We start from the raw sequence: 20108 nt of genomic DNA, 5'->3' as shown, positions 1-20108 counted from the left end.
AATAGAATCCACCTTTTTGGCACAAGAAGCTTTTACAGAATTATGGGAGAAGTTCCAGTTTCTATACTTACTCTTTCCTTACTTAGTGTCAAAGTTCCTCAAGGTGAGTGTAACGTTGAAGGGCAATGTATTGTCTGTGAACTTTTAGTATCACTTATGAGCAAGTCTGAAGGTGAAATACTGGTTGTGACAGTAGTAAGATCTGCCACTGAATTTAGACCAGGATTTAATTTGAGATATTGAGTGTAACTGCCGTGTATTGTGTATGTTCAGTGGGGTGGGAGGAGGCACGAGTGTTCTTTATGCTGCTTTTAAGTATTTCTCACACAAACGATATTGATTATCAGACAAACAAATCTGTGTTTTACAACTTTGAGGACTCTTGTTGCCAAGTTAAGTCTGATGCATGTTTTTCTCCTCTGTAAGAGATGTGTTATTTCAGAATTTTGAAAGCTATAAGCCTGATGTGCAAGAACTCATATGTGCAGCTGATCATCTGGGTTCCATGATGCAGTATGAGACACCAGGATTTCTTCCAAATAAAAGAATACATAGAGGTATACTGAAAATATTCTCTAAATTTGAGTGGGGGGAAAAATCAATGTGGTGATAATTTTATGCTGTACCTTTGCTACCTGCAAATTACTTTTATGCTCTATTCCTTTCATATCAGATAAAAGGTTTAAAATTAAAATAATCACTATGTCAGCAGTTTTTTCACCTAATTGGGGACTGGAAATCATGATGTCCCAGATTTTATTGATGTTGGCAATTCTTTTCCTGTAAATGCATCACTTCCCTGCTTCAGTTTTCCTATCAGTACAAAAACGAGTGTTTGGCTCTAACTAGTTTTCTGTTTCTGTTGTTGTTGTCCCTCTCTCCTCCTCCCCCACCCCCAGCAATGGGGCTGGCCACTCTGGAAGTAATGCAAGCTGTGCAGCGGACTTGGGCAAACTCAAAAGTTAGAATGAACGGGAAAACCAGACTGATGCAGTGGAGAGATATGTTTGATATTGCTGTGAAGTGGCGAAGGTAATGGCAAAAGGAGAGAACAAGCCTTATGTTGGTTCTAATAACGATGCATCCTTCAGTTAACCAAAGGGCTGAGATCATGGAGGAGAAAATGAGCACTTGCTACCACTCTGTAACTAGAGAATTTTCTGATAAAAGTGAAGGGTGGTTTAGGTACAAGGAGTGCACTTCTGAAAATACTCCATTTTTCTTCTTTTTTTAAGAGGGAAGGAGTTGGGAATAGCATTTTCTGCTTGAGACAAAGCTGTGAAAGACTATAGGATACATCGCAGCTTAGGCTAATAGAAGTTAGCAGTTTCAAACTCCAGCAACGTAAAATGCTTATGAATTGGGTTTTTTCTTATGAAAAGCATACAGGCATTTAGATTAAAAATTCTTTTTTGTGATCTCTGAGTTCTAGTTTTTGCCTAAAATTATTCTGTGTGTGAACAAAGCTCAATTAAAAATATTACGTGGAGTAAAATGTGTGCTGATACTATTGTCCTTTGTCTTTTGTAGGATAGCTGACCCTGACCAGCCTGTGCTTTGGTTGGACCAAATGCCTGCCCGAAGCCTTAGCAGAGGTTTCAATAATCACATTAACTTAATCAGGTACGAGAGTTCTACCCAACAGCCTTCCCCCACACGCTAAGGGATGGTGCCAAAATTTACCAGCTGTTCATGAAACAGCATATTACAGTATTGAATGTATATGTGCTTTTTTAAAAAATTTATTTTAGTATTTATTTTATATTTTCTTATGGAACATTTGGGTTTTGTTGACCTCAAATTTTCCCTCATGATGCTTCCTCTTTTTCCTGAATTTCAATTGTACGGCTCAGTTATAACAAGGTCTAACTAGGATCCAGAAGATGCATATTTTTAAGCGCTGATTCTAATTACCAAATCACCTTAAGTGTAAAAATTAGATGAAGTTCATTACAGTTGTAATTTTTGCAAATGCTGCTTCTCAAAGGTAGTGGCAACAGTAGTGAAACAATGCTGTTTTATTAGCATGAATACCAATTTACAATAGAGAGAAAAAACATAGTTCTTGTAAGTTGTTTTCAAAGCAGGATGAAATAAAGCAAAAATGACAAAATACGTAACCCATGAAAGGTAACGGTTGCACTTTCAAACAAAGGTAAAATTTAAGATTCAACCACTGTTGTACGTTCCATCTTCTCCCATGCTGCAAGACTGTAGTTGTGACAGTGCTACCTCCCGTGCAGTGGTAGAGGTGTGAGAGACTCAATGTGGCAGCATCACTGTCAATCACAGGAGCAGAGTGTGTTTGTGTAAGTAAATACATAGCCAGGTTTCATCTTATTTCCCCCCTCCCCGCCCATGGGAAGTACTGAATCTTTGATCTGTCATTCTGCTTTTATATCTATTTCTCTCTTTTTTGAGAAGCTGTGTGGGAAAAAGGAGGATAAGGGAAGCAAAGCCTTCTCAAGAGTTATTTCAGGCAGAGAAAAAGTGATGACCCTAGCAGCCTCCGCTTTACTTTAACACCACATTGTAACCACTCCCTAAACTCCAGTGCAGAGCAGGTTTTGCCTTGCAGGATGTGCTGCTTCTTGAACCGTCTTATGCCCAGGCTTCTGTCTGCTCTCAAGCCAAGTGTTACACTTGGGCTCCAAGCTCTGTCTGTCTTTGCTGCATGTCTCTCTTACACATACAATGCAGCAGAAACCATAGCCATCTGTACTTTGAGACAAGGAGAGCAAAAGCTTAATTTCTAGGTGATCTGTGCTGGCAGAAGGGCATTCATGTAACAGCACTTGATTACCATGCTGAAAATAACATTGAACGTTTAATCTGGGGAAATGGGTCCCTGTACAGGATCTGTGTGTCAGCAACTGTTTTTCACTGGCCAAAGTACTTTACTTGTTTTCCTCTTATTAGAGAATGCTAGCAAAACTCATGATTTACTGTTTCAGCTGTTCTGGTGATTTCATAGAAACCTGAAATAAGCTTCACGAACATTCAGAATGGTAGGCCCACAGTGAATCTAATTCTAACCTTTTATTTTTGTCTCAGCCTTGACTTTTGGGGATCTTGTCAGCATTGTGGTCGTGCTTTTTTGATAGTTAAGTAGTGATTCTCTGAAAACTATTGATTTGGCACTTTTGGAAGGAACCATAGATTTGAAACAGCCTAAATACTGCTGCCTCAGGAGTTAATCATACTTTAGTACTGGATGGTGACTGCATCCTTTTTGTTTCTGGAAAGCCGTACTTGTTTGATCATTCTGCATCCCAAGCAATAGCTGCTTTCGTTGGCCAGCTTCCTGTAGTGATTTGTTTCTGCTTTTGGATTCCCTCCCAATGATTTCACAAGAAGTGAGAGATAAAATAAATTAAATATATTAAATAGTAATAGGGGTTTTTAAAAATATATTTTATTTTACTTTTTAAGCATGTTCTAGTCCATTATGATTTCTAAATGACAATTTACTCTTAATGGATTATACATATCTGTATAATCTCCTTCTTGCATTACTCAACTGTAAAATGGCTGATGATTGAAGATATTAATAGGCTACAGGGCTAACACCTTTTTGTTGATAATTGAGATCACTTCATGGTCTTGTGGCTGTTTTTCAGGAAGACATACATTGCTTTATATTTGGCTTATGAATTGAAAGTTATGAGAATAACTATATGACTAAGGCTGAATCCTTTCTATAGCATGGCTATCTGAATACCAGGTGTAACTAGACTATTTAGGCTGACAAATGGCAGTCTTCATGGTTATTACATATACAAAGATACAAGCTGTTCAGTCAAATAAGAAGTAACAATAGCAGTTGGGTGTTCTTCTAGTATTTGTATCAGATCAAGCCATGCTGAGCTCAAGCTGTCTCTAGGTTTTGTTTGGTCTAAATTGTACACCAGTAATTTCTGTGTGCAAAAATATTTGGATTCGATACCTATTGACATAACTTTTTTCTTTACTCAGAATTCTTTGCATTTAAAGTCCATTATTGTTCAGTAGTTCCTGTCAAATGAGTCTTGGCATGGAGGCACTAGCATTCAGTGACTGCTGAATTAAAGATTCTCTTCCAGAGTGGCAAAACTTTTGGAAAGTGTCAGAAAACAAAAAAGTTTGTTTGTTTTGAGTCAATTAGGGGACCTTTGATTCCAGATCTTAACATTCTCAAGAGGCAAGTATATCAGCCGTCACTACTTCTTTGTGGGTCTATAGACAAGTGTGTCTTTGGCTTATTTCCTTTCTGCCTTGAATGATCAAAGCTACTAAGTTTCATTTAAAGTAGCAAAAATGTTTTTGAAAGCTTATTTTCATAGGCAAAACAAGGATTTGAGATCAGCTAAGCATTAATGATATACTCGATATTCTTATAAAAAAATTAGGACACTCTCTGGAACACTGCTACTTTTGAATTCTTGGTGGTAGTGTTTATTAAACAAGGAGAAAGAGTGGAAATAAGCACAAATCACTTCTGGCCACCCACCAAAAAGTCTTTTCTTGGTATTACTGCTTCTAGATGGCCTTTCAGAATGATAGGTCTGGTTTGGATGTATTTTCCAAGAGGTTGCTAAAGAAGAATCAAGTTCATTATACTGACACGCTTCTGCCTGTTGTACAGATATTTTTTTAATACAGATGGAACATGATGGGACGTACAACAAGGGCAAATTATGTATATAGATTTGTCTTCATCCTTCCACTTTCTATACCTCCCTTTCCTATGTGCAGATATGCATGTGTTCTAATACTGTTCAGTTTTTAAAGACTGATTCTGCTATTCTGAGACTAGGCCTACTAAAGCGTGAGACTGTCAGGTGAGACATTAGACAGGGGCTTAAGCTGCCAAAAATCATTCAGTGTGGACAAAAAGTTAGGTGTACACACCTTCCTGTGATTGACAGTGGTTTTGCTTCCTCAGAGAGCGATAACATTTGCTTTATAAAATCTTGTTTTGTAGACTGGGAGAAGAGGAAGGACTCCTACAAATGCAATAATGGTATGTAATTTTTCCTCTCAGAGTGGTTATAATCCTAGCAGGTTTCTACCAAGTTTTTAATATATATTTTTTCCCTAGTAGCCCTAGGAGAAAACACCTCTTTGATGTTTTTGTTTAACAGTTACTATTTGTAACTGTTAGGAGTCAAAGCAAAATTACTTCAATATAGAGGGACGTAGGTGAATAAAGGAAAATGTATGTGGACTGTCAGAGCAGATCAGCATATATGTTGGCAAATATGTAAACTGGAGAGTGTTGCTTCTTAAAGTAAATCAGTGTGCAGATTGAGAATTCTCCCCTAATTCTGCAATATCTAAGAGTCTAAATAACTGTCCAAGAAAGACTATATCCTTGTACAAATTGATAATTATCATATAGATAAGATTTACTGCACATGGGCACACTGAAAATAGGGAAATATGCATGAAATGTGGATTGTCAGAGAACAACACTAATGATACATTAGCTTTTGCAAGTTCGCTATGGAATTCATATGCAAAACGGGGGATGTGCAGCTCACCACTTCAGACAAACCTCTAGGTTGTTCCTTTAATTTACAAAGCATCTGTGGATAAAATTCTGTCAAATATTGATGAGTAATATTTGTGTCTTAGCCCTGGAATGTTGGGTTGTAAAACAAGACTTTAAACAAACCTTTTATTTTCTTTGTAGGGGACAGGTCATTAACATGCGGTACCTGGAATATTTTGAGAAAATTCTTCATTTTATCAAAGATAGGATCCTTGTTTATCATGGGTAATTTACTGATATTTTTTTCCCCTGCTTCACTCCCCTGGTAACACTGATTTGAAATTTATATAATATTAATTTCAGAAGGTCTGAGGGATTTTTTTTAAATTTTAATAAGTTTCAGTTTTCTTAGTTTCTAAAATCCACTTATTTCCTATTGGAAATGCAAAATCCTATTCATTGCCACATAAAGAAACTTAAACTAAGGGAAAACCACTATGAATTACAGTATACCTAGAAACTAATAATGGTGTTGAATTTGTACCCGCAGTTTTGGCATATGAGTGACACTCAGTTCTTTCTGAAAATACGACTTACTAAAGAAGCTGAGTTTCCTTCTGGTAGAATAGAGTACAGTTTCTCGGAATATTGAGATTAGTGTATTAAATAGTAGGAGTGAGGAAAAAAGAGAAAAGAAGATATGGAAGGTAATTTTAATTGAAACTGGTATTTGACAAGTTGTTTTAAAGGAGCCTCTGCTTTACTACCTGTTACATAGATGAATACAGAAGACAGCTGTAGAATCTTGAATGAAAGAACGTGACTAAAGGTAGTCTGAAGGTTGATATTGGCATCTATTTCAAACTTTGATAATTTTTTTTTATGAGTAAAATGGCTCATCTGTGGCAAAATCAAGAAATTGTAGCTTCAAACCCTCTAATTTTTCTTTGGCCTTTTAACTTTTATTAAATATTGAGTTCTGTTTTTCAATCTCATTATGCTACTTAAATATCAAAAAAAGAAAGTGCAGAAAATCCTTATAACAATTGAAAACACTGAAGTCTTGGAAAATTTATGATAGCTACCAAAGATGTGCAAGTTCTGTAGTAACTGGGAAGTCTATCCTCTGTTGGGAGAAAGTTTGTTCAGAGTGAGCCAGCAGCATTTGACCTTAAATCAGAGCAATTTGTGCTGTGATTTTTTTTAAAAATAATTCTCTTCTTAAAATCTGTCTGTACAGTAATTAGTAACTATTAGAGCACTAGTTCAATAGGTTTCTTCACAGTCCAGCTGTGCCTGCATCTGTAGTATTTACATAACTTTGAGGCTACACAGATGCATGTATTGAGAAGAATATTTCTAACATTAACTCTATTCTTCTTCCATCTTTCCTCCTCAACACCCTGCTGCCCACACACACTCATGCAAACACTGTTTAATGGTTTAGAGTGGCCAACAGCAAATGAGTAAGAAAAACCTGAAGTTCAAAGCTGAAAAAAATAAGCTGAGCTGATATAGGAGGAAATTACTTTTTGAAGAATAGAAGACCATGTGGCCAAGTATGAAGAAACTAATTCTCAGAAAATAAGTAATTAAATAACTTCCAGTAATTTATTCCACTATGGCTAATTAGGTTAAAGCTAGATGGATTTCCACAACTGCTACATGTGTTCAATCATTGTGATTCCGTATTTAATTTTTTTCCAGTGCTAATAATCCAAAAGGACTATTAGAGGTTCGAGAAGCTTTGGAAAAGGTACATAAAGTAGAAGATCTTCTTCCCATAATGAAGGTAAATTAAAGAAAAACTTCAAAAGATGGTAAAAGTAATGAAATGTATTCTGTGGGATATCCAGTTCCTCAGAGTATAACCATTGTGTATAAGCTTAAAATGAGTAACTGGAAACAGTAACTCAGGTTATTTCAAATCTGCATATGTAGGGTATGATCTTCCCTTTGATATATGCAGATGTGTGGTGTGTATTTGAAAGGCTTGGCCTAGCTTTGAATTGGTAAAGAAATGATGGGAAAACAAAACATTGAATGTAATTCCTCAAAACCAGCCTTATCACCTGGGAGGGTTTGTGGTCAGATCCACCGTAATGGGCTCACACTATGCCTGTACAGTATGAAGGAAAAAAATTGAAGATATGTGTCTGAAAGATTAGGAACATGGAAGCTCTTCTTTTTACCTTAGGTTCATTGGTGCAGGTCAGTATGTGGTGGGGCCGGCAGGGGGAAATGGGGGAATAGGTGCTCTTAGTGACTAATAGCTAATCTGAAATTAAACCTTGGTTTACATTCCTGTGCTTTGGAAGACTGTCAGAAAAGGAGTGGGGAAACCTGCAGGTTTTCTTGCTTGCTGGTTGGTAGAAAGGCTTTGGGTATATGACACGTAAATGATTTATCTCAACTTAAGTAGTAAGGCTGGATTTAAGTAAAAGGTTTTCCAACTCTCCTTCCCCCCTTCCCCCAAATTAATCTAGGGTGAGCAGTGTATAAGTATTTGGGTGTGGGGAAACACTGTTACAAAGTATTTCTTTTTAAAGGATTGGACAAGATTTTATCTAGAGTAGAATAAAATTTGGGAAGAAACAGTCATTCTAAATAGAGACAAATTCATTGCTTTCTTATCAAGTGTGTCCACATTGCAATTTCACATCTAAGCAAAGCTGACAGATTGCCGTAGAGCAGAGCTCTCTGAAGCTATATTGCTGCTACTACCGATAGACCATCTGGTTTGGATACAGTTGTAGTGCTTACTCACTGGTGCGCTACAGATATCTTTACAGAAGCTACATGGCTCAAGCAATATTTTTTTCTATGTTTTTTTTATAATATGTATTAGTAATAATAAGTGTCTTCAAACAACATACCATAATTTTGGAGGTCCTTTTTATATTACTGTCTTGTTCTTGGCCTTGAAAGGTGAAGCCAAGTGGATGATACTAACTGAACCTAAACAAAAACTTGTGATGAAGTAGTAGAAGATGTTGGGGTGGGTAGACAATTAAGTGTTCCGTACTAGCACACAAATGTGCAAACAGGGCTCTGTAGAGCACCTAATATGGCTACTGTTGAATCGTAGGCCAGAAAAAAATGCTATTAGTGGAGTTAAAAATGTAGGTTGCTCCAAGAGGATGATGAAAATATATAAATAGTGGACTATACATTGCTTTTTTCAAAATAAATGTCTCAACTGGCTGCAAATAATCTTTGTGGTTTTCATAACCTGTACATTTTGCTCTGGTTTGAATCTCCTGTATCCCATTCTGAATTGCATCGAAGTGGAATGCTGTTTCTCATTAGAGGCTTTTAGATTTGTTTCTTTAAAATAAATGCAGCTGCTCTTTAAACAAAACATCCTGGATCACAAGTTCTATCTTAAAATAATTGGCCTGAGTAATTAATTTAGCACATTGCATGATAGTAATCAGTAATGCCTGTATAAAATGAATGTCTGCTAATATTGATGTAGTTTGGTTGTTTGGGTAGCTGCAGATCAAAAGCTGGGCTTTTGGCTTTACTTAAATACAGTTTTGCCTGGTTTATACAACTCTTTGGCTACAGTATTACACTTAAGAATTTTACAAAGCTACATTATCTAAGCTGTGGTATTTTTCCTTCTGATGGGGATAAGCGTTAATTGAAACGGGATCAGAGTTAAGACACTGTTGCTGTGAGCCATATTTTGGAATCCACACTTACACTAACGCAGCTACTTCTTAGTGTAAACATCAAACAGGCTCTCAGATTCCCACTTTCGCATTTACATTATTACACCACAAGGTTACTATCAACATGCAACTTGGGGAGGAAACTGTACAACTCAAACTGCGTTGTACAGTTGCTTTTCGTAAACAGGGGCACTTTATATTCACTGTATAGTGATAAAGTCGAATGTCAGTATGCTTCATTCAATATTTATGATTTCCATTCAGTCAGAAATAAAGGATAAATGAAATAGTGTAGCTGACAGTAACTCTTTGCCTGTTCCCCCAGTTTGTCTATTTTCATTTCTGCTCCATGTATTTTAGGTGTTTCAAAACAATAGCTAGGCAGTCAGTCTCACTTCACTCTAATATTACTTTTTCTTTTTTTCTTTTGAAAGCAGTTTAACAGTAAAACAAGAGATGGGTTTACTGTGAACACAAAAGTCCCCAGCCTCAAGGATCAAGGGAAAGAATATGATGGATTCACAATTACAATAACAGGAGATAAGTATGTTTGCTATTTTCAGAGGTTCAGGTAGATGAAGTAATGATGAAGTATGAGCAATTAATCTTCTCAAATGCCATTTCTATTTGCATAAAGCGGGTTTTGTTTTTCAATACTGGCATTTTTCTAAATAACTAAAAAGTTTGTTCATTTGAGGACTTCTGATTCCTGTTGTGTTCCCTAACAAAGACGGAATATGGATAATGTTGATGGAGTTCGCCCACTTGAACTAATTTTCTAACATATAGTATAAAAGTGAAGAGAGACCCTGTTATTCATCTTGGACTATGAAATGCTTAAAGTGGTAAAATCTCAAAAATCTCAGTCTTTATCCATATCAAAATACATTTCTTGCTGTGAGACCTTGTCTGTTGTGGTGAATGAAAAGTCTTGAATGGAATGGAAATTTCTATGATCTAAGAATGGAAGAGACTCTTCTGTTTGGATTTTTGGTCTTTTTTTAAGGTTTATTTTTGAGATGTTTGCAGACCTTCTATCTGCAAATGCTGATTTACATAGTACCTGAATGGTACTATCAGGAGGCTTTGGGCCACTCTTTAGGTGAGATAGTATATTTCTTGCTTTATGGATACTGGCTCCTTGTCTTCCTGAAGAATGAGCATTAATTTGAAGCTCAGAAGCTCTGTCCTACTACTAACTAAAAACGTTGGCATATGGGATTTAAAATTCTGTGCATTGGAATTTTTCCCAAAACTTGTGTGCTTCCAATGAGTGGCATGGAAGCCAAACTTCTCTTCTAAAATGTTAACATATCTCTTGGGTTTTAATTTTACATTCTAAATCATATGCTTAGGTACAGTGAAATGGCTTTAAATATATGGCCTCACTGTTTGGGGGAAAATATTTTGGTGTCAGTAAAGTGGTCTAACTTTGTTCTGCACAAACTTTGTTCTGTATCAGTCAGTCTGTTTTGATCCATAGTTTGTAACTATGCTTTTATACCAAAACAATTCCATTGTGGTAGTTTAAAAGTTAACAAAACTACACTTTACCTCCTATACAAAAATCTCAAGCCTATGAAGATATTTTAAAATTTCATATTTCTTATTTTTTACCCACACTTTTTAAGCGAAACACTAATGCTTGTCAGGTAATCTTCAATGGAAATATGTCATCTGTGGTTAGACAGATGTCATGTCCTTATGTATTCTTTCAGGCCAACTTACAGTGTGGCAAAACATTTTTAATTTGGCGATTTTTTTTTTTTTTTTTTTTTTTTTTTTAACTGAAAGGGGGGCAATGCTCATAATCTCCTGCTTAAGGAAAAATTACAGGAAAAAGTTTGATGTGTATTTAACTGTAGTACAGTTGTAACTTACCCTGGATATTAGATTATGCATCAAGTTCTGTTCAAAAAATGTCTTACCTCCTTCTTTGTTTCAACTACTTGACAGAGTGGGGAACATATTATTTTCAGTAGAAACTCAGACAACAGAAGAGAGAACACAGCTGTATCATGCAGAAATAGATGCGCTATATAAGGATCTAACAGCCAAAGGAAAAATTCTAATTCTGTCTGCAGAGCTGGGGGTAAGGCTGTTTTAATGGAAATTATTAATTCCGTGATAAAATTCTGTTACATTTTTATACCTTCTGTTTAACAGTCACTGCTTAATAATTTTTGACAGAAATCTTAAGTAATGAAATTGACTGCTTGCTTAAACCCAATTGTGACAGATACCATAAGAAGTTGCCATAATTCTATCTGTTCCTTGAAAATTTGTTGTGCTTTGCTGCAGTACTAGAGAGAGTCCAGACAAGGTTTCACTATCACAGTATATTCCTTCCCCCCCACTCCTTATTTTCCTTGTTTTTCTCATGGGTCTGTGTTCACTGTTTCATCATCCTTGTAAGCACTGCTTAGGATTTGGCTCATGGTGGTTACATATAAGATGAGAAGTAACACAAATTCATGAGAAGCACTAGAATTGTGTTTGTGTTGGTTTGTATTGCAGTGAGAATCTGACTACATTTACGCTCGTGCTTTCCGTTTTTTCATCCTTTAACACAGTGTAGATGAACTGTTTCACCTAAATTTTAAAGGTATAACAAAGCAATCTGCTTAAACATCTGTTAATCAGACTTCTCAGCTTGAGATAAAGTAACATATATTGGAATTACCTGATTATTAAATTATCTTTAATTCACTTTTTTTTTCTCTTGCTTAGGAAGTAGATGCTGTTTGCAACTTGATCCTGTCATTAGTTTATTACTTCTATAATTTAATGCCACTTTCAAGAGGATCTAGGTTAGTGATTACCTTTATCATGTCTGTTATCTTGGATGCATGCTGTAAAACGACCATGTGTTGCAGTATCTTAATAGATTTTTTTTATTTTTTTTAAAATACAAAAAAAAGCTAAAAAAGCTCTGGGTTGAGCTGTGTCCTGCACAGTCTCTCCCTTTGTGTTGTGTCCCCTGCGGAGTCTGTCATTTTGTGCTGCCATGACGATGGGTATTGACTTAGTACTGTTTTAAAAGCTAGCTGTTTTAAAAGCTAGCTTGTAATTGCTGATGTCAGCTATTCATAGCTGCATGTATATTTAAAGTGATGAGTAGTCTGTATGTATAGACTTAAGCTCACAGATTGAAAAAGTGTCATTTTTAAATTGTAATGCATGGGTCCTAATCCATATTATGTTACACCACTGTAATTTCACTTAAGAAGCTTTACTGAAACATTTATTTAGGATTAAATATACTTTAAGATATTTTAATAAAATAGACTAAAATATTATTTTAGTAATTTATTGCAACTGTTAAGGTCACCAAATGAAACCACAGAATTAGGTCCCATATTACATATCTCTTCAACTGAAATTCTAGCTTAATTCAAACCTGGCTACATCTAAGACTATTATGAATCTGTTCCACAAAGCACTTAAGAACTTTAAGCTTATTATTAAACACAGTTCAGTAGAAAAAAAAATTTAATAAATCCTGAGACTTTATTTTTATAATTAGACTTTGTGTTTATCTTACAGAATGTAAAAATTAACAGAAATTCTGAGTTTCACAATTAAAAAAAAAAAGTTAAATAACTGAACAGCTTTACAGTGCCTCTAGCTCTGTTGCAGTAGAGTTCATAAACTCTTCTGGGCTACAGCTAAGCTTCTTGGGAACAGGAGTTTCCTTTGTATTCAGCTCTACGGAGTCCTAAGAACTTGTAAGTCTGAAATTATGATTCTGACTACCGTAGAAACAGTGCTCTTCAGTAGTTAAACTCCACAGGATCATAACTTCATTCCAGCGGTGTTGAAAAGTAACAGTGATTTCACTTTGTGCTTCATGCTTGGTTTTACTTCTAAAATAAAGTAACTAGCATAGTAATCTTTACTAGCCTTCCGTACAGTGCAGCACTATATTTGTTTTGTAGTCTAAAATAGCATTATGGAAAGACTTTTACTGTACTTTGATTATTTTTTTTCTTTTTTTTTTTCTTTTTTTCCTAGTGTGATAGCTTATTCAGTGATCATGGGAGCACTAATGGCAAGTGGAAAAGAAGTATCAGGAAAAATCCCTAAAGGAAAGGCAAGTACCAAAATGCGCTGGTTCAGCCTTGACGGAGGAAGTAATACTTGTAAATGTGAGGAAGGAGCTGTAAGAATGAACAGGAGTTGCACACTTGTTTGCTGGAGAAGAGTTAGCTGCATGCTATGGTGTTTTGCAGCCTCAGAGAGTTTTGAAAATTTTATTGCTGTTCTGCCAAGCAGGTGAGATCTAGAGACCTAATGTGCAGTAATTCTGGTTAGTCAAACTGTAGGGGTTTGTGTGCCACAGTAATTACGTATCTGAAGCATTTCTAGTGTGGTGAGCTGCTCTTTGAGAAGGGTTCTGAGAATACTTAGGCAGAATTAGTGACTCTTATGGCACACAGCAGAAATTTTCTGTCTTTGTTCTCAATGTATTCCAGAGCATTTAGGGCTTGGTAAGTAGAAATGTTTGCAACTTCTCTTGGTTTCTCCTTCCCCTCTGCATTCTGCTTAATTTCATATAAGTCCTAGTTTTTAAGGGACTACACTTGAATATTATACCACCTTGTTGAATAAAAGGTTTCCCTTTCTTTATTCAGCTGTTGGTCTGTTAGCTGTGTTACCTTTTCAGTAGGAAAGGAGTGAGAGCACATCTGTCTCTAATGTATTGTCAAAAGAATCGGTGAAATTCCAGTGAGAATCAAAGTTGTTGAGGAAAATATCCTGCATGGATAACTGAAGAAGGAGCAACTTTCCCTTTTCTAGGAAGCCCTGAAAGCAATCAAGTTTGTCCTTTCAGTACAATGAACTCCTAGTAGATTTTAAGAGCAAACTGCACTTGCTTAGTAGCAAGAAAGCTTCCTTTTCAGTATGTCATTAAGCTAGTATCATCACTGTTCTGTGGGAGTTCAAGGTCACATAAAAGACCTATGTGGGTTTTCTTATGCATCATCTTGGGACTTAATAGGTAGTGCATTTTGCTGACTATTGCAGGCAAGCAGAGTTTCAGGATTACTAAAAAGCAAGATTTCTGACTTTCAGGAAGATTTAGGGACATTTTTACATTCGAGGTTTTTTCCTGAAACAGAATGCCTGAGTTGGAACAAAACCATTTTTAGAAAAGTTTTCACCAGCTGGAAGAAATTGTTTTTCCCAGTTGAATGAAACTGGGAAATTTTTTTTTTTTTTTTTTGGCCAGATTCCTGAGAAGGGTATTTCTGGTCCCAAGCTTATGACGGCATGCATTATCAGACTGCTCTGAAGACAAAGATGATGCCCAGTAGTCAAGAGTCCTGTTATTGCCTGGCAAGGTCAGTCAGTAGCCATGGCCAGCGTAGCTTCCAATACTGGTTGTGGTGGGGTGTGCAAAACCCACAGAGCGCTTCAGTGCCTGGCATGCATGCTGACTTCCAGACTGGTGATGATGGACAAAGTAGTCTGGGCACAGACTAGTTAGTAAGCATACTCCTGTCTTACCAAGAATACAGGAATCATGCTCTCAGAACCCTTCCTTGAATTCAGTCACAGTTCACTGAACCACAAACATACCAGCTTAAATGTTTCAGTAGTAGTGAACCAATGTTTTTGACCAAATGTTGTTTTGCTGAAAATTTATGTTCGGCTGTAGATGCAAAGTTGCAGAGTTCTTGGCTGTATGTAGTTAAACTTGTCTGAAAACCCACTGTGGAGAGAAGTAATACGGAACGCCTGGAAAGTCCAATGTAAATCTACCGATCATGACACAATATTTTGCAGAATACAGTATGTAGAAATGAGAAATATCCCCATTTTATTTGGACATTTTAATAAAGGGCTGAAGACAGTCAATATTTTTCTGGCACTGACTCACTAGTACGAACATCTTGTTAAGAGATTTAAAAAAAAAAACCTGGTTTTTGTGACAAAAGGAGGAATATGTTTTTACAGCTGAATTTATATGTTGAGAATATTTGAGGATTAACGTGTGAAATTAGAGAACTTAAAACTTGCTAATTTCTTAAGATATTTATTTTGTTGCATTTTCAGCTGGTTGATTTTGAAGCAATGACAGCACCAGGGTCTGAAGCTTTTAGCAAAGTAGCAAGGAGCTGGATGAATCTAAAAAGGTAAATCTTTTTGTTCAGATGAGGGGTAGGGAAATAAAATATAAAAGACTTCACATGTAAAATTTAAACCTATACTAAAAAATGTTTCTTAGAAATCATGAGTTTACTAAATGATTCAGTGTATTTTGTAACAGTCTATGCATTTATAAGACAAGATTTGAATTTACAAATGTAGTTTTATTTTGAGTCTAACAGAGTAGCTAGTAGTCTAGACATTGTTATGTGGGTGTTATCCCCTGAGAAAATTATTTGGGTTAATATTTTCTTCATTTTGTCCAGTGGTCAAATTTGCCTTTTTATTATTATTTTTTTATCATTAGTAAATCTGGCAATTGAGTGAGTAAAACAGGGGAAAATTTTAACTTGGTTTGTTTTCTTTCATTCTAATGAATCTCTTCAAACTATATATCAAAGGTCATTTACTTATTCTTTAGTGCTGTTTTAATTTGGAGAATAAGTATTTTCAAAGTAGATGGAAGTTTTGAATATACAGAATTACATTGCTTAGTGTAACTGCATGACTTCTGTATAATGCTTTAAAATTTTGATTTTTTTTTTAATATTAATTGATATTCCAATACTGAACACATTAATTCCTTGTCAATATTATGAATCTGGTGCATTTGGTTTGTCCCTTAGTGGTTATCCCCCATACAAAATCTAAAAATCGGGCCAGAGACAAAACCAATTTTAGTATACTTCCAGTCAGGCTCAAGATACTTAAAGGGTACTGACAACTGGCCGATGTCCTTACAAGGCCATCTATAATCTCTGAAAGGTTATGCACATCAGGGGACATTCTTGGTGGTTGTAGGAAAGGAAATCTTGCATCCATCTTCAAGAGGGCCAGAAGGATGACCCAGGGATACTGTAGGCTGGTCAGCCTCACTTTGGTCCCTGGGAAAGTCATGAAGTGAGCCCTCTTGGAAAGCACTTGTATGTCAAGGAGAAGGTGACTGGGGACAGTCAATATGGGTTTACCAAACATTGTGTGACCCAATATGATTGCTTTCAATGATAGACCATCTGGAATTGGGGATGAGAAGAGAGCAATTGATGTTAATTTTTACTTCAGCACATTATGGTCTGGATGAACGGACAGCTGGATGGGTAAAAAGCTGTTTGGATAATCAGATTTGGGGGGTTCTTGGCACTTTAGACCTGGAATACTGCATCCAGTTTGGGAGCAGCTGCAGTAAAAGGCTATGATAAACTGGAGCAAATTCAGTAGAGAGCCACCAAGGTGGTCAGGGGGCTGGAGCACGTGCCTTAACAGGAGTGAATTGGGCTTGTTCAGCCTGGAGAAGAGAAGGCTTTGACCTAACAGCAGCTTTGCAGTATCTGTGAGTATTAAGAAAATGGAGCCAGGCAGTGCTTGGTGGGAGGACAAAAGGGAACACGCATGAGTTGAGACAAGGTTCAGAGTGAGCATATTCTTTTCACCCTGAGGGTACTCAAGCAGCGGAGCAGCTGCCCAGAGAGGCTGTGCAGTCTCCATCTCTGGAGATTTTCAAGACCTGACAGGGTAAAGCCCTGACACCCTGGTTGGGCTTTGCAGTTGACCTTGCTTTGAGCAGGATGTTGGATCACAGACCTCCTGAGGTCTGGTCCAACCTGAGTTATTCTGAAAGCCTGAGGAACTCTGCAGCGGCTGTTAGTGCCAAATATCTCATACTGATTAGTGTTGTTTAACTTCATTATCGGTGGTTCTCAGCCTGGTGAATTTCACTAGACTATAGAATCTCTTCCTAAATGAAGAAGGCTATTAAGAAGACTCAAGGACATCTTTGTCAGACTTGGGCTAAAAATCTACATGTAAATGCAGTGAAATTCAGCACTTGTTAATAAGTGACATTTTTAAACTACAGTGTAGCAAGTTGTGGTTTTTATTAAAAGTAGTCTGTGCAAATATTGTGATTTAGTTGTCTGGGAAATATAAAATATTTATGGTTCTCACAATTTTTTACTGTAAATCTCCCCATCACTCAACTTTCTTAATCCTCTGTTAATTTTTTTTTTTTTTTTTTTTTTTTTTTTTTTTAATTGAGACATATCTTTACCAAAGGGGAACTTCTCTTTTGGGAGCAACATCTTTCAGCCCTACCTGTGTGCTTCTGACCCTCTCGGTTGTACTGTTGAAATTTGTGGGAATCCATAGCAAACCAGATCAGGGAACTGATTTGTGTTAAAAATAACCTTGCCAAAACCAAAATTTATTTTTAACTGAGACCGTTTCGTAGCATAGTCCCACCAATTGCTGGCTCAAATGAGAGATGTATAATGGACAAGGAATGAGCCAGGGTGGAGAAAATGCTAAAGTTGGCTTTGCTTGATGCTGAGAAAAGTATCTGTAGAACCACAGCCTAAAGGACTTGAAGTAATAACATGAAGGTAATTAACCTGAGCGGCTAATTTGTGTGTGGTAGAAGAATAATAGTGGCTAAGGTAAGTAAGGCTTGAAGACTTAAAGCAATAAAATTTTCCTTTAACTTCTGCCACTTTTGCAGTCTCTTTTACGTAGTCATTATTTTCATTCTGTATAGTGAGTGAGGAGTCATGAGAAGCAAGAGTTGGGTGTGGGCAACAGATTATTGACCTGAGGTGCCAAATTTATTGGAGAAGGGGATGAAGAGAAGTATAAGCTAATGTGTAATGTAATGTAAAATTCCAGGTAAATCATAAAACTTGGCAAAAGATAAATAATTTTCTTTTTTTCTCCTCTTTCAGTATTTCACCTTCTTACAAGAGTCTACCATCAGTATCAGAGACTTTTCCAACCCTGAGAACGATGATTGAAGTACTAAATACAGACTCATCTCATTGTCTAAGAAAAACTATAGTTGTTGTATAATTTATACAAATAAAAGGCCAAGAGGTACTGCTTCATAAATTATTTTGAAGGGGAAATTATGGTCAAAATGTTTTGGGTTTGTTTTGGTTTTTTAACTTACATGACTAGTTATCGCTAGAATAAAAGGAATCTTTCCATGACCAATAATACTAAAAAGGAAAAAATAAGTAGAACAGCTGATTTCTTGTATTGAGACATACTCTAACAGGAAATACAGTTGTTCACGGGCCAAACCAAAGAGTAATAAAACTTCCATCACAGTTATGATCTGAACATACTGCAGGTAAAAATTCATTTAAAAAAAAAAAGCAATCTGTGTTGGATATGCTACTATATTACTTCCCTTTTTTCTTCCCCTTTTTTTTTCCCTCCCCAAAGCCTCTGTCTTCTTCATGGAAAACTTGATGAGCTATACATGTGTGAGTAATTGGTAAATACACAGGCATTTCATGTAATGCAACCCAGTGAAGGAACAGATGTCAGCTTAAAAGAATGGGTTTCAGGAAAACATCATTTGGAAACAAAAACAAACAAATGACATATTTGGAGTTAGGCTCTTGGTGAGTAAATGTCAGAAACACAGCAACTGTATGTCAGTCTCCCTTTCCAAGTACCCATTGGTGGTGGTGGTTGGCAGAAGGTACCGACGGATTGGCAGTATAGTGTGGGAGCTAGCTATGGCTCCTGGAATAGCTTTTGTTGGAAGTGCCTGGCAGCATTCTGGGAAGGCAGGCTTCCTGTAGGGCAGGGCTAATTCAGTTCAAACAACGTGGACAGTACCATGAACCAATTTCTGATTGCAATAGCAATGATATTGTTTCTGGTGAGTCCTAACTGACTTATACTCAGCTCGAGCTCTGTGACTTTAGAGCTTTTTATCAGATTACATGATTTCAGAAACAGCAAGCAATGGTGGGGCAAATGTCTGGTTTCCTCAGTGGCTTTGATCAACTTTTTTTTTTCCTGCCTGAATATTCAGCATTTCAGAAAATGTACAAAACTGTTCTGTTTTATATATAGCTTTCAACTTGTTTAATATTGATGGTCTAAACTGATTCTGTTGCTGTCATCTTTTACACAAATATTCTATTCTTTTCTTTGCTTGCTTCCAGTTCTCCAGAGGTTAGGGCTTTGTTGAGCAATTGCAAATATCTGTCCTAACCATGTTGTATGAGATCTGCCAAAGAATGTTACTTACCAAGGGAGAGGAGAAAATACCCTGCATACCAATAGCAGTGGTGTGGTTGCTTTTCTCTGGCTACAGCGCAGGGCAATCCCAATCCCCTCTTTAATGAAGAAAGAAATGCAGCAAAGCATCAAGAATGTTGATATAGGTGACCTACTTCAGTAGCGGGACTGAAAATAGGTTGGATTTTATGAATGGAAGGTCTCTTCTTGATTATTCCACACAAGTGTTTATCAGATTATAAGCTGGTGTGAATACTGACATCCATTATAAGAAAAACCCTGTTGATTTAAAGTTAGATTTCACTATTTGTTACCTTGATCACTGACAGAATAGGACAGCCATGGGTAGCTAGAGACCTGAATGTTTTCACATGTGTGAAGGATTTTCATAGAGACAGAAAATGAATCCTAGAAAGTGGATGCGTACTATGTCTGCATTAGCAAGCAGTGCATCCCACCCAGTATGAGTAGCTCACTTCCCACACTATGCATTTCAGAGGTTTTACTTTTGTCTGCTTGTCTGGTTTATGAAATGGCTGCTCATTGCACTTGGAGTGCATGTTAACAATGCATCTCCCAGTTTGGACATCTCATGGATGAAACAACACTTACTCTGAAACGTCTCTGCACTGTGAACCAAAATGTGGATAAGTGGAGAAAATGAGGAGACTCACCTCAAAAGTGTGTTCCCCATTCAAATTAAACCAGTGGTGCATATATACCCGTGGGAACTTCTTTTTCGTGAACTCTTACACTCTAAGATTGTATGTTGAAAATAC

At 36.6% G+C, this 20108-nt stretch overlaps 1 protein-coding gene across 1 annotated transcript in view; it reads left to right on the top strand.

Annotated features, from left to right (window-relative positions):
* The window catches only part of TTC13 (tetratricopeptide repeat domain 13), a 38204-nt gene extending 20026 nt beyond the window's left edge, over positions 1-18178 (top strand). Inside the window, exons 13-23 of the mRNA XM_035899691.1 lie at positions 427-557; positions 900-1032; positions 1531-1623; positions 5675-5758; positions 7181-7265; positions 9585-9694; positions 11107-11242; positions 11881-11960; positions 13165-13243; positions 15211-15290; positions 18018-18178. Of these exons, the coding sequence (XP_035755584.1) occupies positions 427-557; positions 900-1032; positions 1531-1623; positions 5675-5758; positions 7181-7265; positions 9585-9694; positions 11107-11242; positions 11881-11960; positions 13165-13243; positions 15211-15290; positions 18018-18141 (1135 nt within the window). The 3' untranslated portion in view covers positions 18142-18178. The remainder of the gene's footprint in view (positions 1-426; positions 558-899; positions 1033-1530; positions 1624-5674; positions 5759-7180; positions 7266-9584; positions 9695-11106; positions 11243-11880; positions 11961-13164; positions 13244-15210; positions 15291-18017) is intronic.
* The last annotated feature ends 1930 nt before the right edge of the window (positions 18179-20108 follow it).

Source organism: Egretta garzetta, unplaced genomic scaffold (assembly GCF_000687185.1).
Source record: "Egretta garzetta isolate BGI_Z169 unplaced genomic scaffold, ASM68718v1 scaffold118, whole genome shotgun sequence".
Taxonomy (NCBI): domain Eukaryota; kingdom Metazoa; phylum Chordata; class Aves; order Pelecaniformes; family Ardeidae; genus Egretta; species Egretta garzetta.
This window is presented reverse-complemented; position numbering and strand designations above follow the sequence as displayed.